General features: G+C 41.6%; 1 protein-coding gene across 7 annotated transcripts in view; it reads right to left on the bottom strand.

The window, feature by feature from the left end:
• Positions 1-7,929: 7,929 nt before the first annotated feature.
• The window catches only part of PPP6R3 (protein phosphatase 6 regulatory subunit 3), a 132,381-nt gene continuing 117,921 nt past the window's right edge, over positions 7,930-22,389 (bottom strand). For 4 of the 7 annotated variants that reach the window (XM_089654991.1, XM_089654993.1, XM_089654992.1 and 1 more), the window contains 5 exons: positions 21,271-21,368; positions 18,256-18,400; positions 16,215-16,232; positions 15,805-15,924; positions 7,930-9,304 (listed from right to left, as the gene is read on the bottom strand). In XM_089654991.1, the coding sequence (XP_089511117.1) occupies positions 9,253-9,304; positions 15,805-15,924; positions 16,215-16,232; positions 18,256-18,400; positions 21,271-21,368 (433 nt within the window). In that variant the 3' untranslated portion in view covers positions 7,930-9,252. The remainder of the gene's footprint in view (positions 9,305-15,804; positions 15,925-16,214; positions 16,233-18,255; positions 18,401-21,270; positions 21,369-22,389) is intronic. The other 3 variants (XM_089654994.1, XM_089654995.1, XM_089654989.1) reach the window with 1 other exon arrangement.

Below are 22,389 nucleotides of genomic sequence, written 5' to 3' on the forward strand. Positions count from 1 at the left end.
TATCTTTTATAGGCAGCTTCAACTGATTAGGATTAGAGCCACAAGATTAGGATCACAGCCATTCTGGTACTTGTGTTATAACTTGTTCTATAGCATTCACACAAAAAAGAAATTGATGTAATTGCTCAGCTAAGGTACAGTCCTGAAATATAGTATGTTGGTTGTTCATTACCCCAAGTGAGAGTAAATAGCCTTTAAGAGGATTAAATCTGCTGTAAATACAGTAAGATGTTTAGCACAGAAATTGCAGGACCTTCACCTAGAGAAAAAATATTTTCTGGATTGACCCAATCTTCATAGATTGCCCATTAATCTATTCATGAATGGGGAATGTCTTTTTAAATGTAATAGATCTTCGTACCAAATGGGGCCTGGGGAAATGGAGAATCTAGTGGGCCAAAGTCACAGCTTTTGCACACAGAAGTGAGCATATCAACAATGTGACGTATATTGAGTGAAGCTGTAGTATCAGGCAATATAAGCGCTAGGGGATAAGAAATCTTCTGGGGCATTCTCAAACACCACTTCCAGGTCCTCTTCATTCCCCTCTATATCTACGGCTTCTGCCAGATGCATATAATGGTTAGACTCGTGTAGAGACAGCAGGTGGTGAAGAAGGAGCCTGGCACTTGAGTCCTGAACAGGGATGGCTGCATCAAAGCCTTTGTCTCGAGAATTGCAAGTTAACAAAAAAAAAGTCTGCATTAGGCATGCAGGGTGAGTGTTGTGGTGGGTTAAAGCTAGAATTGGATGTAGGACCCTGTTAAAGCAGTATTAAACCCAAACCAAAAATGTAATATATTGCATCTTACCAATTATTAGAGGTGGTGGCTATACTAGAGTGTGGGGTTTTTGTTTTTTTAAAAGGTGACCATACACTTGAAGTGGGCTTCAGCCTCTGGGTTCCATGGAGGTGGACCATGGCCCTGGATAGGATGCTGCAGCCAAGTGCCAAAGTAAGCACCAATGCAGGACACAGTGGCCAAAGCAACAGTACAGGCATTTCCCACCCTAGCAGACAATTTTAACTTCAGTTTCTTCAGTCAACTAGATGAGCTAAGGGAGATTTCCATCACCTTAGGAGTGGTGTAGGGCTATGGAAAAACATGGGCAGAGGGCCATATCCTCAAAAGCATTGCTAGTGTCTAAGCACCTGACAGGACCAGTTTTGAATTTGGGGGAGAAAACCTGCAGCCAGTACTGTTAATTGAGATGCACTGTTTTAGGTCTAGTAAGACCACCAGAAGTCAGAAAGTCATTGCATTTCAGGCTTGATCAATGCGTATTTATTTTTGTACAGGCTGAAAATATTTTAGCATGTGCTGACTGCATTAGTTTCACTTTTCAACCAAAAGATGGGTAAGCTACAACAACATGCTTTGTGCCTTAGGGTAAAAAAAAAATTCTTCACTATCATTAGGGTGGCAGAAGGCATTGAGAAGCAAGGACATCCTAAAAAAAAAACCCCAAATAAATAAAAATAAGAATGTGTGAAGAGAAAACAAGGTCTTAGCCTTGGACAGCTGGGATCAGAGATCTGACACTCAAAGGCCAAGAGCTGCTAACTGATCCAGTAGAAAACACCTTTACAAGAAAAGCTGAACTTTATTTTGTAAATTATTATACAGGTTGTATATAGCCACAACAGTTTGTGCAGCACTTTGTGACTTGAATGGTAAGTTACCTAGACCATCCAGAAATGGTAGAGGAGGCAGGTTTCTGACATGGGTCAGGTCCTCAGCAATGATAGAGATAACATCAAGTCACCCCAATAGATGTAGCTGAAAGATATATTTGAGCAACCCTACTAAATCCACACAAGGGAGAGAAATCTCATTGTGATATACCAAAGCATAACAGAGGGATAGAAATACAATATCTCAGTAAAGGTGGAATACAGTACCTAGGGAAGAAAGGAGGCACTAGAGCTCATAAAAACAAACAATCTTTAGGAAACCTTTTTCTTTTGCTTCACAAAGATGACTTTTTAGAGGGCAAGACTGCTAACTCAAAACAGGTCTCTAACAGATGATAGAACCAAGAAATTCCTCTGTGTGCTCTATTCGCCCAAAATTTGGTTTTTGAATAGCAGCAAAACACAATTGGTCTCCCTCTCAATGCTGTGAAGCTTCAGGAGGAGAAAAAGCATAGATCAGACTGAAGTTTCAATGGCTACTCTAAATACAGAAGTAGATCCTTTGGTGACAAACTTGCTTAGATGATAAATCCTGACTGGTAGAAGGTCCACTTCTGTCATTCACCACCTGCAACAGAAGCTCTGAAACACATTCAGATGAAAAGATCATTTTCTTGTGGTCTAACATTGTTGACTTAAAATGCGTGTTTTTTTCCCCAGCCCTGGACTGCGACATTCCTCCAAAATCAAAAGTTGGTCAATTTTTCCTTTGAGGCACAAGACGTTTGGGTCCTACTTGATTGGCAGTCCAAAAAAAGAACCAAATGCCAAAAGATATGGGTGGGTGATGTATCAATCATTGAATTTTACAGTAACAAAAACCCCATTTCTTTTTCTTGCATTCATTGCTGGACACAACTTCTCAAACCTTGGGAGGCACTGCTTTGGAATATCCCCATGCTCAATGAGGGTTGGGAGAGGACCAAAAAGTAAAAAACAGGCAAACACATCAACCTTGTAAAACGTGGCAAAGGTATATACAGATGACCAGGTGGCCATCTTGATAACTTGAGACAGATGCCAGAACACCCAAGCAGGCACCAAGTACCTTGGGAGAGTGTCAGAACAGCATAAGCTTGAACCACCAGCTGCCTGCTCCAAGAGTAAATGGTGGCAAAAGGAGGCTGCCAGGCCTTTTTGTGGGCCAACTGCAGACACAGAGCAGACTAACCTCCTAACGGAAGTTATAGCACACAGGTACACAAACTGCCTGGACCACATTCAAGGAATGTAGCATAAACTTTAAGACACAAAGGGCATAGACACAAGGAAAGTAGAACAATGCCTTTGGTCAGGTTAAAATTAGATAGAACCTTCAGCAGGAAGGAGGGGCATGTACAGAGAAGCATAAATATATTGTATATAGGTGAGCACTGGAAATGAATAAATAAAAGCAGCTAGCACACAAAGTAGAGGTAACAATACCTATAAGTATATGGTATGAAAATAAATACCTAAAATAAATGATCTAATATCAGGTGGAACAGTCAAGTACACCATATAAAGTGAAAAAATATATGTAAAATAGTCCGTAAAATATAATAATGTCCGTAGGACTATAAGACACAGCAAGCACAGTGAAGGACAAACTGTGATAATAATCAAATAAGTGAAATTAATATGATAAAATAGTCCATAAATATATATTGTCTGTAGGACTACAAGGCACAGCAATCATGGTGAAAGAAACTGGTGATAATCAAGTAAGGGAATCCACCACCTCTGCCAGATATAAACTCACCAGAAAGCTACTGGTAAAATCGCATGTATGCACATTACATCAGGGAACCAAGAGACAGCCAAAGGATCTAGTTTGAACTGCTCCACCACAGGCAAAAATGAAGGTGGACCCTTTCCTAGGAAGAATCGCTCACCACTCCACTAAGAGGTGATGTGATGTGCATACATGCAATTTACCAGTAGCTTTCTGGTGAGTTTACATCTGACAGAGCTGGATTTCCTCACTTGATTATCACCACAGTTTCTTTTTCACCACGATTGCTGTGCCTTGTAGTCCTACGGACATTATATTTTATGGACTATTTTGCATATTTTTTCACTTTATATGGTGCACTTGACTGTTCCACCTGATATTTATTTTAGGCGGCTAGCGCTAAAACACAACACATCAAGGTGATGGCATGCAAGAAGGCAATCTTCTGGGATAGCATAAGCAAAAGTACATCTCCATGATTCTCAGACAGAGGCTTCTGAAAGACCAAAAGAATGAAGTTCAGGTCCCAAGGTGGCCAGAGGGGGTCGCTCTGGAGAAGGCACATGCCCAACCTCTTGGCTACTCACACCTTGATTTGTAGTTTTAACCAAGGAACATTAAAAAAAGAAAATCACAAGGGCAAAAACCTGACTGACTATTAATGGTACTTAAATTGCAAGGCTTTGGTCAATGGCCCATTGAAGAAAGGCCATAACTGCCACTGTCAAGGCTCACACAAATGAAGCTTTCCAAGTGTGATGATAAATCTTCCAAGTAGATTTACAGGGCTTCAGCATGGTAGGAATCACCAAGCCCAACAGCCCCCAGTCTGACAGCTTAGCTATTGAAAGCCAGCAACTGTAAAGCAGGGTGGAAGATCTGCCCTTAGGACAGAAGATCTTCTCGTAGGGGCATCCAGCAAGACACCACCAGTTGCACCACGTCAGTGTACCAGGGGGGACAAGTTTAGTCTGGGGCCACCAGAATCCCTTTGGCCTCTATCCTGCACAGCAGATGAGGGAGAAGCTTGAGGAGGAAAAGCATAAATGAGGCAATACTGGCTCCACAGTGCTGCCAGAGCATCAGAGGATTCTGGAGTCCTCCAGCATCACTGTCACACTATTCATGCTGCCTTGATGATTGCCAAAGGCAACCACAATGGCACTGTGTGACTGAATCCTGACCGGGAGACCGCAACAAAGCTCTGTCCACTGCTCCAGACATATTCTGGTTGCCCCAGTAGTCAAGCCTCCTCCTCCAGAGAGCAAAGGCTGACCTCGGGACTCCCCCAGCCGGACAGTCTGGCATCCATATTAGTCACCGCCCAATGTAGTGGGAGAAATGGATTCCCAGCCAGAAGTGAGGGGGACTGGAGCCACCAGACCTGAGACCTGGATCTCCAGGGCCAGCCAAATCTGATTATCTTAGAACAGGGGAGACTTTCTGCAGACCCCTCATATGGAGCTGCACATACAGGACCACCTTGAAGGAAGACATCACAAGATCCAGAATCTGCATGCAGGGAAGCCCGCGGGCAGGACAACAATAGCCGAAACACCAACTGACGCTTCCGGAGCTTGTCCAGTAGGAACACGTTGGACTACACTGAGCGGAGGATCAGACCCAGGCACTCAATTCTCCTGGTCAGGGTCAAAGCAGACTTCTTGAGGTTCAGGATACATTTAAAGTCACGCAGGGTGCGCATCATATTCACCACTTTGTCCATCAGCACAGAATGGGTGTCTTCTTGGAGGAGACCACGCCTGGACGAAAGCCAGCACCTTGGGGAGAGGAAAAAAAAAAAAAAAAAAAAAAAAAAACAGCCGAAGGCCAGGCCAAAAGGGAGCACCACAAACAGGACTTGCGGTCAGGGATGTGCATTACCAAAGAAGAGTTGATGCTCAGCACATATGGGAATTTGCAGGTATGCATTCCTTGATGTCTGTGAAGACCAGGAAATCATCCATTTGGTGGTAACCTCCCTTCATTGGGGGGGATTCCAAAGAAACTCCTTCCTACTTAGGGACTGTAAACAGGATGGAGTAAAACACCCAAAATTTCTGAGACTGGAACAAGGGCAATCACCTCCTGTGCTGAAGAGAAAGAACTTTTCTGGGCATTGGAAAGAAATTCATCTTGTAGGTGGACACAATCAGTTAGCAGACCATTTGTCAGAGTGTTGGTATGGAGGTCCACAGGCCTGAGAACCAAGACAGCCCCTGCACATTGGAAACAGGTGGGGCAAGCGTCTACAGCTAGGACAACTTGCCCATAGGCTTGAGCCCAGGTGCACCTTGTGGCACCTGCAGGAGCCTTGAAGAGCTTGGATACTTTGTTCAAGAGGGATGAAAAAGCCTCATGTGCGTGGAGAAGGAAGGGCCTTTCTTATGGTATGGCCCCTACCCACTATTAGACCGTGGCAGGAAGGTACTCTTCTACTTCCCCTTCTCCAGTGAGATTCTTAATGCTGTCATTCAGAGTAGCACCAAAGATCAATTCACACATCTGGTGGGCCTCCCTTTCCAGGGTGGTCTGCAGACCAACATTTGAGCCAGAGCACTCAACAAAGCACCATTGCAAAGACAGAACACTTTGAAAGCAATGGGGAAGCCTCACACGCATACTTAAGGCTCAGGCCCAGCAGGTCCACCAGTTCCACATAGGTCAGGGACACCTGATCTTTACCTGAAGCACGGTCTAAGATCTTAGCCCACTCAGTAAGCATTTGGGATACAAGGGCCAAGGCCAAAAACGGACGCAGCCAAGCCAGCAGTAGTAAACATGGTGTGGGCAACAGCTTCGGTCTTCCTGTCTGCAGGAACCTTAAAAGGTGAAGAACGCTCTCTTTTTCAACAGCGAGATGGGAGGATCCACAACAGGAGGGAAGTTCAATCCTTTAGAAGGGGCTCCTCAAAGGGAAAACAAGCCAAGAAGCGTTTTGAGATCACAAGCCAAGAAGCGTTTTGGGATCACAAAGGGACGCTTCAGGATTACCCAAGCCTTGTAAACAAATTTATCTAAATGGGCAGAAGACAGGCCTAGAGAGGTGAAGGAAAATCCTGCAGGGCCAACAACCTCAGGGAGTAACCACACCCAGCATTGTGGCCAGGGAGGGAGGCATCTACTAACTGATCCACGATGGTTGCAGGTAACACTCCCAAGACATATCTGCCACAAACTAAGGTTGCAGGGGCTGTTAGCCATGGCAGCACTGTCATAGGTGCCACAAGACATTTTACTCGCCAGCCTCCCCGGGCATGAATGGGGCTGTTGTAACAAACTCAGAATATAGCTAAAGGTCTACGTGCATTTACTAGCCAGACTGGGATGACTACTGGTGACTTTCCAGAAAAACATCGTCTGATAAGCATAAGTGCAGTCAACATTGTTACTTGACCGAAAGAGACAAAAAGGACATTGCACAGGATTGTGACCCAGAATAAAAACACCTGCTGCAAACCAAAGAGCTCACTCTCAGTCCCGTGAAGACCATTCCAATGGAAACCCCATAAACCGCTGGTGACAATGGAGTGTCAGAGCACATGAAATTATTAACCTGCAAGAGATTCAGGAGGCAGAAATTGGCTGTCTGGAATGTAACTATTGGTTCAGTATCTCCAAACAGTTTTAACTCTCCAGTGGGCATACCTCAAAAGGAGTTTTCAGGGACAGGCTTACATAGACAGGTGTACCACACCCCTGGACCTGTAAAAGCTCTTGGTCGTTAACACCCACAGATCACTAGGTGTTCTGAAAGTGCCAAAAGCCAATGCCTTAATGTCAAATTACAGTCCAGCCCCACATCTTCCACCTGGCCAAATAAAATGCATGCTGAGCTCTATTGGCTCTGTAGTGAATGAGCAAAAATAAATAAAAAGGCAGTATATGCTACTCAAACCACCTCCAGGATGAAAAAAAAAATTTTTTTTTCTTTTTATTACCTTTTTTTTTTTTTTTTTTTTAAGTTCTTCTGAATGTGGCAAATTCTTCTGAATGTGGCAGGATAACTCATGAGCACGTGTTCCTCAATAGATGATTAAGCATAGAACTGTAGGCAAGACTTTACAATTTTGGATGGATAGCATAAGGAAGGGTTATAACCCATCATGGAGTGAAAGAGAATCTCTATGTGACAAAAAAAACACAAAAAAATCCAAAGTGGGGGAAGTCCCTGATTCACCAGAAAGCAGTGCCACAATTCAAAGATTTCTCAATTCCTGTTCTGGTTGCCACTCAATATTAGGGGTTTTCTTTAATTCACTTTTGGTTTTAATGGTCACCAGGACAAGAAGGTGAATCTCCCTAACAAAGAAACAAAAACATGAGGCATTACAATCCATTTCCACTTTCTAAAATTAAAAAGAAAAAAAATTTTGCCTTCAGTTACTGTACACATTCTAACGTTTGTTCTCACATTTAGGTATGCTTTAAGGAGGTAGAGCTAGAGTTTAGCTTCAAACAAGCTTTTAGAAATAATGTGAATCAAACTAAACAAGGTAAAAGACACCCAGAAAAAAAAAAAAGCATATTTTCCTTTTTATTGTAATATGCAATGTAATGCTTAGGCACGTTGCATGGGAGACTACGCCTAAAACTTGTTGGCCTCTGTGTAGAGTCTTTTTCTCTCAAAATACCTGTCTAGGAGAGGTCTCACAACCAATAAGAATCTATTCAGAAAATTAGATTTACATCTACAAAAAAAGATGTGCAAGAGGTGGGCAACGCTTGTGTCAGACTGGGAACAGAACATTGCTTTTCCTGCTTCAAGAAGGCGAACTGGAGGAATATAGAAACATTATAAATTACATAGAATTAGCTTTTTTTTGTAATCACTACCTATGTACAACCAGTTTTGGACAAAAAAAAAAAAAAAATTAAAATAACTGGTTTTTAACTTGTATATAAAAATAATTCACAGATCGGCACAGAAAACACCTGACATGCAAATTTATGTTTGATCTGAATATTAAAAATGTATGATAAAATGCTTTCCCTGCTGTCATATGGGAGCAGCATAAAATTAAAATCTAAAAACATGTATTAAAAAAACCCAAATGAAAAATTGGCAGGTGAGCAAATTTCAAGGTATTGAAACTTTTCACCTGTGATTTGCGCAAACCAAGACAGAACATATGGCTTTACAATAACAATCTGTCAATTGTAGTAATAAATACTTAAATCTACCAATAAACATTTGAGTTGAATAGAAAAAAAAATTAAAATTAAAATTACAGCAATGGATAACCAGATAAATTTGCTGCAAAATTTGAAACACTGGAACAAAAAATACCCATATTTGGATCGCTTTTGGTAACCTAAATACAATTATTACATTTACAGGAAGAGTTCTATCAAAGAATATTTTTGAGAGAAAAACTGACTATTGTACAATGTGGAACAAAAAATAAAGTTAAATGCATGAACTGGTAAATACTTTGGTCACACTAATTGTCAAATAGTTATGCTTTCAAATACATTAGATTTTTTTGTATACACTTTATAAAACTATTTTTACAACCATTTTAACCATAGTATCACTATTACTGAAGTGGTGAGTTCTTAAGTCATAGGGCACCGGTTTTGTTTAGAATACAATACAATATAAACATACACAAAAAGTCTTGTTTTGCAATGTGCAATATTTTTTTTTTACACTTTCAAGTCTGTACAACACCTTAAAACCTAAGAAAAAAAAATAAAATGTTGCTGGTCCTGATCCCTTGCAAAGTTAGTGCAGCAGTGACTGGCGCCGGCAGGCCTTTGCCAATATCCTCAAGTAACACCACTTAGAATCCCAACGGATATCAGTCTGCAATCTTCCACTAACAATAGGCATTGCACATCATACTGGGCCATTTGCAGGAGCTCCGTCTAGAAGAATTTGCTCTGGTGTCCTATAGAAGCCATTAAAAAAAAAAATATATATATATATTATAAATCGGTTAGTTGAACTAGAAGAAAAAACAAATTAGAAAACATGAGTGCAAGCAATTTCCAATTGGGTAAACAAAAAAAAGAATTCAGATAGTGCAAGCAGGTAATCAGAAAACACTGAAGGGTACTAGTAAAAATAGATCTAAAATTAAACAAACTCCAGCTCAAACCTTTTTAGATAGTTGAAAGGTTAGAACCCTTTGTCCCTAGTAAAGAAATTTCCCCTTACCAATGAGACAGCAATACAGGTGAAACGCGAAAAATTAGAATATCGTGCAAAAGTTCATTTATTTCAGTAATGCAACTTAAAAGGTGAAACAAATATATGAGATAGACTCATTACATGCAAAGCAAGATAGTTCAAGCCGTGATTTGTCATAATTGTGATGATTATGGCTTACAGCTCATGAAAACCCAAAATCCACAATCTCAGAAAATTAGAATATTGTGAAAAGGTGCAATATTCTCGGCTCAAAGTGTCCCTTTCTAATCAGCTAATTAAGCCATAACACCTGCAAAGGGTTCCTGAGCCTTTAAATGGTCTCTCAGTCTGGTTCAGTAGGAATCACAATCATGGGAAAAACTGCTGTGATTTGTCACAATTATGACAAATCACGGCTTGAACTATCTTGCTCTGCATGCAATGAGTATCTCATATTAGTTTCACCTTTTAAGTTGCATTACTGAAATAAATGAACTTTTGCACGATATTCTAATTTTTCAAGTTTCACCCGTACATTGAAAGAGTTTGTGGAATAATAAGAAGAGCATAAATGGGATTTTTGTACTCCCCGTAAAATCCACTCTCTGAGTTCATTAAAGGACACAGCTTATCTTCATAAAAGGATTGGGTTTGATGCAGCCACCTTCAGGAAGAGATGCTAGATGCAAGCAACCAAATTAATAGCATGCCTCTGGAGGTGACCAACACCCCCCCCCCTCCTCCATTTGCTACACAATTACATTAGTAGCGAGCAGGCAGTCAAAAAAGGAGTCTAGGTGGTTGCGGTGTCCTTTAATGAACTGCATTTTACAGTGAGTACAAAAATCTCATTTTCTCATTTGTTCATTGAAGGACTCCGCTTATCTTCATGAAGAATGGATGCTCCAAGGCAGTGCCAGAGAGACCACCTTTAGCAGAATGAGGAATTACCCCCAGCAGAAAGTAATCCTGCTGCCTACAAAACTTTCCAACCAAAACTGGCTCTACCAAGGCAGCATTGTGAAATTGTAGAACTTGCTAAGAGAACGAACAGATAACCAGGTAGCCATATAAAAACCGGAACAGAGGTAGAAAGATGAAAACGCCCTGGTAGAATGCACAACAAATGGGAAGAGAGGATTTCAGCCTGACGGCATAGGCTTAACATTTCATGAAACCATCTGGAAAATGTGAAAGAAAAATTGCTTGTCCTTGTCTAGGACCAGCTGAACAATGAAGACAGACCACTGAATGGCAGCAGCTGTAACAGAGCTAGAAGCTAATGATCTTATCACATCCAGGCAATGGAGAGCAACTTTTCTCAGATGAGGGGGATGTGGATCAAAAGGAAGGCAAAAGGATATCTTTGTTTAGGTGAAAAACACATCACTGCTTCAGCAGAAAAGGAAAGCTTAGGACACCTTGCCCTTGTGTAGCACCAAAAATGGTTGCTTACAGGAAAAAGCCACAAGGTAAGATACTAAACATGAAAAAGATAGCCACCAAGAAGGCCACCTTTTGGAGATAGAGATGAGAGAGAACCATCTCAGATATTTTCAAAGCAAGGCCGACAGGACAAGATTCAAGTCCCATAGTAGAAAAAGGGGCCTAGAAGGGGGAACTGTGTGACCCCCTGGATAAAAGTATGATTTAGGAAGAAGCCAAGAGACTTGAGGACAGCCAAGGCAGAAAACAGGCCCTTCACAATACTGAGGACCAACGACGCTCCATATACGTTTTGAAGACATGCTAGGATATGAAGGAAATTAAAAACTCACAGGGATGAACCCCCAGTGATTCACAGAAGCAAATAAGGCCCATCAGGTGTGATGATAGCCGAAACGAGAAGTGGACTTCTGGGCTGTAAGCACTGTGAAAATAAAGGCTGAAGACAGACCTCCTTCAGCACTTGACTTTCAACAGCAAGGCCGTTAAACCATTATAAAAAGCAGGGTGGAAGATCAGACTATCGTAAAAAAGGACCTGAGGGAGATCGGGAGATCAGGAGAAGCTATGATTAACCTGAAAGCAACCAAATGAAAAAACTGTAAACCAGGCCCCTACATGGCTAGACGAGAGCCACAGGCATAAAAGGAATGCTTTCCCGCTCTATTCTTGGTAGCATCTGGGGAAGAAGCTTGAGGTGGAAAGGCAAATATTTGGGGGTACTTGCGCCTTGGAGGAACTAGGGCATCCAATGCATCTTCACAAGGGTATACAACCTGGCCACCTATGAGAGAGGACAGATTGCATGAAGTTTCAGGATATTGTAGGGAGACCTGTCTTTTCCCAAGACCAACAGCTCAAACAAGCAAAGGGGGACCCGACTCAAAGCCAGGCTTTCCATTAAGCAGAGGAAAAGCCTGAACAAATAAGGGCTCCCAAAAACCACATACACAGAACAAGCTGTACTATCCTTTTCGGGACTCAGACAGGTGCATACTCTTTGGACAAGATGATGGTGGCCTTATTCAGTTGGGAAAAAGGATAGTATCCACTATTGTAGGTTTAGATTTCCTTTAGTCAATACGCTACCCCAAATTGCTTGTCTACAGAAAAAAAAAATGCAAAAGGTAGACAGACTGGCTAGGCTGGATGTGACCAAGTCTTATAAATCCAGAGCCTCTATACAACGTGTGTTGCAGCCTTGGATTCCCCCTGAGGGAATCCTGCTACAGGCCACTACATGCCTGCAAGCTATGAAAAAAAAAAAATAATAAAGACCAGCAATGGAGATGGCGGCCCCCATAACCCCAAAAAAGATGGCACACAGACGATTTGCCAAATCATCAGCATGGTGCAGTGCAGTTCCCATAGAAAAGGATAAGCTGATCAGAGGCCAACTGGGGGAATAGTGGGGCACCATTTACTTGCTGAAGAGATGGCGCTGAATCAGTGTATTGGTGCAGCGCTGTGCACCATCTTGAGCCCATTGCAATCCCCTACGGTGGCAACAGACAATTCCACTGTGATCAAGAACAGTAAGCAACCCAGGGACTGAGGCTGCTCCTCACAGAGAAGCACCCCACCAACATGTACTGGTCTGCTGTAGTAAGGACAAGAAAAGGAAGAGCTCCTGACTCTGGAGCAACAACCCCTAGGTCCAGCAGGGGTAGAGACTCACCCCTTAGGCTGCCACCAGCATCTAAAAGTGGAGCAGGTGGCTGTGTTCACTCATGCATAGACTGGGCATGTTCCTGAGAAGCCACTTAGGCAATGCAGACCAAGCTGGTATGCCTGACAGCAGAGAGGAAGGCACTGCTCCATTTTTGCCCACCTCAGAGCCCAGGCTGGCAGGACGAGAAGTGTGGGCTCTTTCATCTGTGTAGTGACTTATGCAAGGAGTGGTCCTGCTTCACAGTGATCTGGTGAGAGACCTCCGGCGACTGGCAGATTAGTGATGTGTGGGGACTGCCCCTTTCAGGAATCCAAAGCAGCGGTAAAACAGCACAGGAAGCAGAGAAACTAAGGCCGAGGCTCTGCCCCCCTTTGTACACACCCCCTCCCCTGGCACTGTGTACTATGCAGGACACAGCCTATAATGGAAGACATGTGGCTCTGTGAGGGAAAACTGCTCCAGAAGTGCTGGTGTAAAAAAAGAACACAGCCCATCAGAGAGAGTCACATACTCAGTACGAGAAAAGGTAAATGTCCCAATAAACAGTGTCATCACCTAGTACAGTGGTCGGCAAGCCGCGGCTTGCGAGCCACATGCGGCTCTTCACACATTTTAATGCGGCTCTTCTGTGTCCCGGAGCCCGCTCCCCTCCCTCCTCTCGGGCGGCCGAGGACTCTGCAGCAATGATTGGCCAGTCTCGCTGCCACTCACATCCTGATAGCTAGTGATTGGCTGTCAGGATGTGTGTAGGCGGGGCAGCGTGACGAACGTGAGGGGAGCTAGGCTCCTCTCACAGTCCGCCCTGAAGACCGGAACGGCGCGGGGAACACGGCGAGAGGAAAGCGCGGAGCAAAGGTAAGTGAATTGACACAGGAGGGACTTGGCTTACTACTTGCTGCTTACTTACTACTACTATATGGGGGAGGAATTACTATATGGGGGAGGAATTACTATATGGGGGAGGAATTACTATATGGGGGAGGAATTACTATATGCGGGAGGAATTACTATATGGGGGATGAATTACTATAAAAACTTATTGAAACTAAAAACAGTGTACCATCCTATGTATTTTCAGTTTTAAAAATGTGGCTCTCAAAATAAATTTAAATCGTGGTTTTGGCGAGATTTGGCTCAGTTGAAAAAAAAGGTTGCCCACCACTGACCTAGTACAACTACATCCCCAATTCCAAAAAAGTTAGGACGCTACGTAAAATATACATAAAAACAGAATGCAATGATTTGCAAATCTCATAAATCCATTTTTTATTCCCAATAAAAAAAAAAGAAAAGAAAATATATCAAAATGTTTCAAAACTGAGAAAATGTAACATTTTAAGAAAAAAAATAAAGTAAATTTAAAACTGATGGCAGCAACACGTTAAAGGTGGGAACAGGGTGATGAAAAGCTGGCAAAGTAACTGGTACTAACAAGGAAGACCTGGAAGAATATACTGCAACTAATTAGGTTAATTGGGCAGCACAGTGGCCAAGTGGTTAGCACTTCTGCCTAGTAGCACAAGGGTTGTTGCCTCAAATTCCAACCATGGCACCACCTGCCTGGAGTTTCCATGTTCTCCCTGTGGCTGCATGGGTTTACTCCGGGTACTGTGGCTTCCTCTCACATTCCAAAGACATACTGGCAGGTTAATTGTTCTGTCTAAATTAGCCCTAGAATGTGTATAAATGTGAGTTAGGGACCTTAGATTGTACACCCCTTGAGGGCAGGGACTGATGTGAACATACAATATATGTAAAGCGCTGCGTGTAAATTGACCAGCACTATACAAGTACCTGTAGTAAATAAATGATTGGGTATAAAAAGCATTTTAAAGATGGACAGAGGTACGCCAATCTGTGAAAAACTTCATCTAAAAATTATCGAATAATTTCAGAATGTTCCTGAACATTCTAAATATATAGTCATCTACAGTACAAAATATCATAAGATACTGAGAATCTGGAGAGATTTCTGTGCGCAAGGGACCTGGTCGAAAGGCAGCATTGCAAGCCTGTGATTGCTGGGCCTTCAGAAGAGCACTGCATTAAAAACAGGCATTCTGTCATGGACATCACTGCATGGGCTCAGGAATAATTCCAAAAATCACTATGCGCAAGTTAAAGCTCTATCATACAATGAAGAAGCTGTATCTGAACATGACCCAGAAACTTCTTCTCTGGGAAAAAGCTCATTTAAAATGGTCGGATGCAAAGTGCAAAACACTCTGGATAGACAAATTTTAAAAAAAAACCACGACATTCTTTTTGACAACCTTGGGCACTGGATCCTCTGAACTAAAGAGAACCTTCAGGTTTCTTATCAGCACTCAGTTGAAAATCCTACATCTCTGATGGTATCAGGGTGCATTAGTGTGTGTGGAATGAGCAGTTTGCCCATCTGAAAAGGCACCAGCAGTGCTGAAATATATCCAGGATTTAGAGCAGTATATGCTCCAAACCAGATGTCTTTTTTAGGTTAAGTCTTTCACATTTCAGCAGCACAATGCTAAACCACATACTGCATCTATGTGAACAACATGTCTTCGTAGTAGAAAAGTCAGGTTGCTTAACTGCAAGCGGAAAATCAGAACATGAATAGCATAATAACTTATGTAAAAGAACTCAGTCCATATTGCATGGTGAGATAAAGTGATAGGTGCAATTGTCCGAATAATCCATGTTCAAAGATAATCGTGACTCTTGTGATCTCGTGATTGTACAAATAATGCACTAACCAGATAGCGCAAGAGATGCGCATGGAGCAATTAAGACCCGCTCCTGGTGCTCTGGACTTGTGATATTAGGAGGATGTCATCTGCAGGTGGAGCACAGTGGGAGACAAGCGATGCCGGATCTGTCAGTTTTATTCGTTCAACCCAACGGTTGAATGAAAAAAAAAACACAAAAAAAAACACTGAACGTGTATACCCAGATTTGGTTTAGATCTCCTCAGACGTCTGTTTTAACCTTAGGTCGACCACATACACTGCTTAAAAAAAAAAAGGGGGGCAGTTTATAAACTGCTCATTACTGGAACAAGGAAAGTGTCCATCCTCCCCTTAACTTCACAGCTTCAAGTTTACTGTTTAAGCTCAGGCACATTTTTAGTCACGCCTGCTTACCAGTATCCATCAACTTACTTCTGTTCTTGGTTGCTACTGTTTGGCTGAGAAACTGGAGGGTTTTCCATAGAGGAATCAAAGCTCTCCACAACATATTTACAAGCTGGGTCATTAGAGGTAGACAGTTTTCCTTCCTCACTGCAAAAAGAACAAGACATTGGTGAGGCATAAAACCATATAGAATCATGCAAGTATCCAAAATGATGAATTCATGCAATGGGTGTCAGTGGTTGGAATCAGGAATGTGAAGTTAGTCTCTGGCAGCAGATTTACAAAAAAAAAAACAAACAAAAAAAAACAAAAAACAAAAAATGCATGTTCCATGGACTGTTTAAAATAAAAAATGTGAGGATGCAAAATATATAGAAGGGAGATCTGGTATAAGGGGAATATATGAAAAACCTGCACAGTGTACAAGCGATACATACCAATAGGATTTCAACACTCTGAAGCCAATAGTGTGCAATGAAGAGGGAAAGGAGGAGAAGCAGGCATAAAAAGAATGCTACTTAGTACAGGTAGTGTGTGGTGTGGACAGAGCTGCATAAATAAAGCACAGTGATAATTTATTGCAGCAACTACAGGTCCCAGCCCCATAAAATTGAGCAATGTACACTTAGAACAGAACACACACTTAACCCAATTGTACATTCAAGAAAACAGATATTTAGTGTGTATCAAAAGGCTACCTGTGCTGGGAAGTTGTGGCCAGTAAGATAATTTGTTCCTACTGAAAATCACAGTGCGGTCAGTCTATCTTGTTTGCAGTCACTAGCAGTAGACTGACACGACTTATGGCAGTTTAAAGAACACTGAGGACCCTCAACAGTGCGGTTATGCTCACTAGCTATAAGCAGCCAGGTAATGGGGAAGGGCAGAGCTGCAACAGGAAATACTGGTGTAATCCTATTGTAGTGTTCTGGATGTGTGTGAATCACAACATTGGCTGAACAGACATACAACACAGTTTAGCACATTATACAGTAATTTACATATAATCTTTAGCTGTGCAGCTGGAGATCTACTTTAATCTTTGGAAGCCTAAGGCCTCAAGCACCGGGCATATACCTTGCTCCTCTAATTACCAGAACTCCTCGCAGAGAAAAAAGTTGTGTGTATTGCACACGCATTTAGGCGCATCAAGCGTTAATGCATTCCAGTAGGCAGAATAAATGAATATTCTTAACAATGGAATCCAATGGCACTCAAATGCACCTAAAAGCATCTAGTGTTTAGGCAAGTTTACATGCACTTAGCGTTTTATTCTATTCGGCTCCCCTCCTGAATGTGCTTTGAATTTTTTTTTTCAGCCTCTAAATGTTCCTCTCCTGATACGCCTGTAAACGCCTATTTCTAGGAACACATAAGCTAACAAAAGGTGCTTTTACAGGCTACTTAAGAAAGAAAAAAAAACAAAACAAAAACCAGCCAAGTGCCTGTAAAAGCCTTTTTTTGGTTAAGCCCAGTGTAGATAAAGCTTTAAGCTTGCCCTATAGGATGGGGCTAAGAAAAAGGAAAAATAGGATTTTTCTGACTATATTTGAAAAAAAAATTCTCTCTAGCGCAGTTGTTACAGTGGGCAATCAAAGGGCTTCCACAGGTTAACAAGGCCGACGGTAGTATAGCTTTGTTGCACTGTTTCAGCAAGCCGCAGCTTGCCTCTAAAGGCCTTTGAGAAAGGTGGTTTATGCCTCCTCGAAAAGATGTAATAAATCTATTATACTGTCAATCTTGTTCACCTGAGAAAGCCCTTTGAGTGCCTACTATAACTGTTACATCATTTTGTGTGGAGCAATAAATAAAACTACTAAAAATTACCTAAAACCATCCTAATCAGCCAACAACTTCATAGTTTCACCAGCCGGCTACTAAATTAGTAATATAGCAGGCCAGGCAAGTATATTTAGCCATCTAGTTGTTCCAGGTGTGGCACTTTGGCCAGGAGGAGGGGGGGGGGAAAGAAAAGGAATATAATTCAAATCCAGCCAACAGCTGCCATCCTAGGCTTCAAAAGCCTGTTTATAGTGCTCAGCAGCTCATACTGAACTTTTACACACACACAGATGGGTGAGCACTTGTTTTGCACCATTTAAGTTCAGCTTTGTTTTTGAGCACACCACCGTACATGTATGGTGTGAGAAGGGCACATAAAAAAAAAAAATTGTATTCTATATGCCCTGTCCATGCCATACATGTGGTGGTGGCATGCCGAAAAAAAAAGCAGCTCATGAATATGGTGTGCACAAGCCCTGGATGATTTCCAACTCCCTCAGACTGTCAAGAAAATTTCAATCTGAGGTCCTGAAAGTTAAGAGCCTCTCTGATGCTCTTTTTATAGAGAAACCAACCATGATGCATGTTTACACCAGTGTTATGGTTTACCCCTACATGATTTGTAAAATGTTTTAAAATACATTGAAAGTAAAAAATGATTCATAATCATTGAAGTTCCAATAAAAGCCATTTTACCTTTTAAAAACTGCAGTCTCTGTTTTTGCATCTACGGTAAGGCTGAGGGTTTCCTTCATGCTTCCATTCATCACAGTTTCCGTCATCTGATCAGAGTTTTCTACTTCCTCTTCTCCATCAGAGCTGGCATCCATTGCAACAGTAACTGGAAACAATGCAACAAATTCTGCATTCTCAATATCACTGTAATAAAATAGTGCTCTCATTTCAGAATCTAAATTCCCAGAGAGATTTATTTACACACTATGATTGCTTACAGCAATAAATTGTATTGCTATAAGCAAACATTTTACCGAATGAAAATTGATTCAGTTTGTCCTGTGATTGGCCACAGCTAATCACATGGCACACATGGGCTGTGATTGGCCCAATCTGTACCATGTGATTACTGTGACCAATCACAGTTAGCAACACAATTGTATACAATGGATGGCATGAAAGGAAGCCATCCATTATTTACAAATGTGATGTGACCTGCTGTGATTGGACACAGCAGTTACATGGAACCGGCAATAGGCTGATACACAGATCAATCATAGTGTGATGGACACAGCCAGTGACCCATCTCGCCACAGCATAGTGGCGATCCGGGAGGATGTCCTAGGATGTCCACCCGGATCAGGGATAATCCCTCCCAGCTGTCATTTTATTATAGGCTGGGTGGGAACTAGTTAAAGATAAAATGTGTGTGTTTAACTGAAACAAAAAACTCTCGGTTTAAAGTGGTATTAATCCCAAAACCAAAAATTTTATATATTGCAGCTTACCAATCATTAGATGTGGTGGCTGCATCCGTTTTCTTTTAGATTTTTCACCTGGTGACTTGGTCAGTAACACTTCCTGCATTAGGGTGCCTACACTCTGGATGTTGGAGCAAAAGACTCCTTTGGACCGCAGCATTGTTAATCTGGGGAGGACGGGAGTGTCAATGTATTTAAATCTGCTAGTACATCTAACGAATTGAAGCCAAACACCAGCTCACACTTTATAAGCATTTGCAGTAACTTTTTCTTTTGGGAAAAAAGGTTTTACATTAACTAAAAGCTAATCACTGTAATCACCCGTCAGTAGTAAATGGTTTGTCTCAGCCCTCTAACTGCTAAATCTGCAGGACACCTTGTTCTGTTGAAAAAACACTCGCTGGCCAGATCACCAGGTAAAAATAAAGGAAGCCACTATTTACGATCCTAAAAGTTAGACAATTAAAGCAAAGCTGCTTCATAATATGTGCCACATTTTTTATCAGATGATTTAATGAAATACAAGGGCATTCATTTTACACTACATCCCTGTATTTCATTCTGGTTGTAATCCGGAAACCCATTCTGTCTGAGCTGCTTCTAATGCTGACTGTCCAACCTGAATCCCTACTGCACTGCAGGTACTGCAAGAAAAGGGACAGAGCTGAAAAAAACACAGAACAGAAGTGCACGAACAGAAGGGTAATGGAGTGGAACAAAATATACAGCAGCAGCACATGATCCACCACCTTGCAGCAAAGCATCACAACCAACATAGCAACACTGCAGGGGAATTTTTGGCCTGAATCAGTGCAGCCCAGGAGACTTAGAATAACAGTAACTTTTAGTATCTGTTTACCAAGAGGAATTGCTATGCCTCTATAAAGCAGCCTAAAATGGGCATGTGTCAACAGGTAAACCCAGTTATACAACTTTATCAGAACCCTAACTAAGCTAAGCAGGCGACCCTACATTTCCCAGGGAATCCTCAACACTGAAGCACTGTGCATCCTAAGAAATTATTTACAACCCATCAGGTAAAACATTTAATATGCTTGGATGGCCATGCCTATACACAAACTTCCTACAAATCTGAAGAGGATATTACTTCTCCAGTACAGTCTGTTCCTTTAACCACTTGCCCTCCAGAGGATTTACTCCCCTTCCAGACCAGGCCATTTTTTTGCGTGACGGCGCTGCGTTATTTTAACTGACAATTGCGCAGTCATACAATCCTGCACCTAAATGATTTTCGTCCTTTTTCTCCCCCACAAATAGAGCTTTCTTTCAGTGGCATTTGATTGCCTCTGCAGTTTTTATTTTTTTTGCGCTATACACAAAAAAAGACCAACAATTTTGAGAAAAAAAAAAGCAATAATTTGACTTTTTGCTATTAAACATGTCCAGTAAAAAAATTAAACATTTCGTCCTAAATTTAGGACAAAATGTATTCTGTTACATGTCTTTGCCAATTAATTGGTTTACGTGAAAGCTATAGCGTTTACAAATGGCGGTATATATACTGGAATTTTTTTTTTTTTTGTACTAGTAATGTCGGCGATCAGCGACTTATAGCGGGACTGCAGGACTGGGGCGATCAAAGGGTTACCGGTGTGCTGTGGGTGTTTTAGTGTGTGCGCGCTTTCCACTGTAAGCACACTGCTTCGTATGGCTCTGACAAAGCAGTGTGCAGGAGCCAACAGGGGAAAGAACTGTATTTACATGCAGTTCTCTCCCCTGTCGGTAATAACCTGCGATCACCGAGTGCTGGCGAGCAATCACCAGCCGGGACCCGCTGATTGACAGCCGAGATCACGAATAGCGGCGCAGGTGGGGCAAGCACGCCCACTACCCGGGAATGCAAAATCACATATATATATATATATATATATATATATATATATATATATACACATACACACACACACACACACACACACACATATATATACTGTATACATATACACACACACACACACACACACACACATATACACACACACGTGATTTTATACACCCCTTAGCAGCATTTCTGCTATAGGGCGACGTGAAAGTGGTTAAGTTTATGAGACATCAAAGCAAAGACATGGCATGTCTAGCACTAGATATGCACTGGGCATGCTATAGAAAATACAACAGACTGCTTTTGTCAGAGGAGGAAGAATGCATCATGGGGGATGGAGGGGGCTAGTTAATGATGCTAGGGAGGGGAACTAGGCCAGTATTTGCTACAATTGTGAACTTGTAATTTTAAAGATCAAAATGCATCACTTACTTTCAGTTTGTGCAGAGGTATTGACACTCAGAGGATCCATTGGCTCTGTGCTGGTTTCCATTTCAACTGGAGAATTACTTCTTGCTGTGTCCTTTGCGCTATCAAAAGAACAATTCCATTACTCTACAGGTTTTCAACTATTTTTATATCTACTTGATAAAGCAAAATTATAGAGGATTGTAGGTTTGCCAAGGATTACAAAAGTAAACTAAACAACTCTAGCACCTTTAGGAATAGAGGACTGTTTGCAACACACCGATATAGCATTACAGAGTATGAATACATTTACATATGTCAAGGAGCAGGGAGATTAGATGAAAACTGTTCATTAAGGGTAAATATTTTAATGTAAATACTGGTTGGTTGGCTGCAATACTATTGAAAAACCCTTGCACACTGGGAAAGTTTAAATATATCAGAACCTCATATCTGAATAAGGCCTCATGCACACAGGACGTATTAAAAAAATGCCTCTTCCCTTGGCAGAAAAAACACTTTTAAAAGTGTAACGCTTATACAAGCATTTAGGTGTATTTACAGGCGTCAAGCGCCGGGGTGTTAATTTAAATTTATTGGACAGAAAAATAATTTATTCTGGCCATTGAAATTAATGCTCAAGCGCTAAATGCACACAGCGTTAACACACGTTCAGGCACATTTACATGTGCCAAGAGTTTTTTCTTGCCACAACACTGCTGCTCCCGGGTGCATTGGCAATGGTTTTTTTGTTTTTTGTTTACAGCTCCTAAAAGCCCCAGACACTAAAAGCTTCTAAAAGTATGTGTTCGTGGATACATAGGATACAATGAAGGTGTGTTTGGGGAAAAAAAAAAAAAAAAAAAAAAAAAAAAAAAAAACACGTCTGAAGCCTCTAAGTGACTGCAGAAATGCCTAATTGTTCTGGATTGAATTCAGTATCCATTAGGAAAGGAGTCAACCTACAGCACACATATTTGGGAGAGGTCAGCAATGGCAGCCTTGGTGCTTCTCTTATGACAGGTGTCCTTCAATAAAGCAGAAAAATGCTGCATTCCTCTAAAGGAGACAGTTTTAGCTATTGTTTAACAGCAGGAAATAAATTACCCTTTAAGAAGGGAATACAGCAACTGTAAAACATAA

This window comes from Staurois parvus, unplaced genomic scaffold (assembly GCF_062004578.1).
Source record: "Staurois parvus isolate SC_StPar_1 unplaced genomic scaffold, SC_StPar_1.0 ptg000818l, whole genome shotgun sequence".
NCBI lineage: Eukaryota > Metazoa > Chordata > Amphibia > Anura > Ranidae > Staurois > Staurois parvus.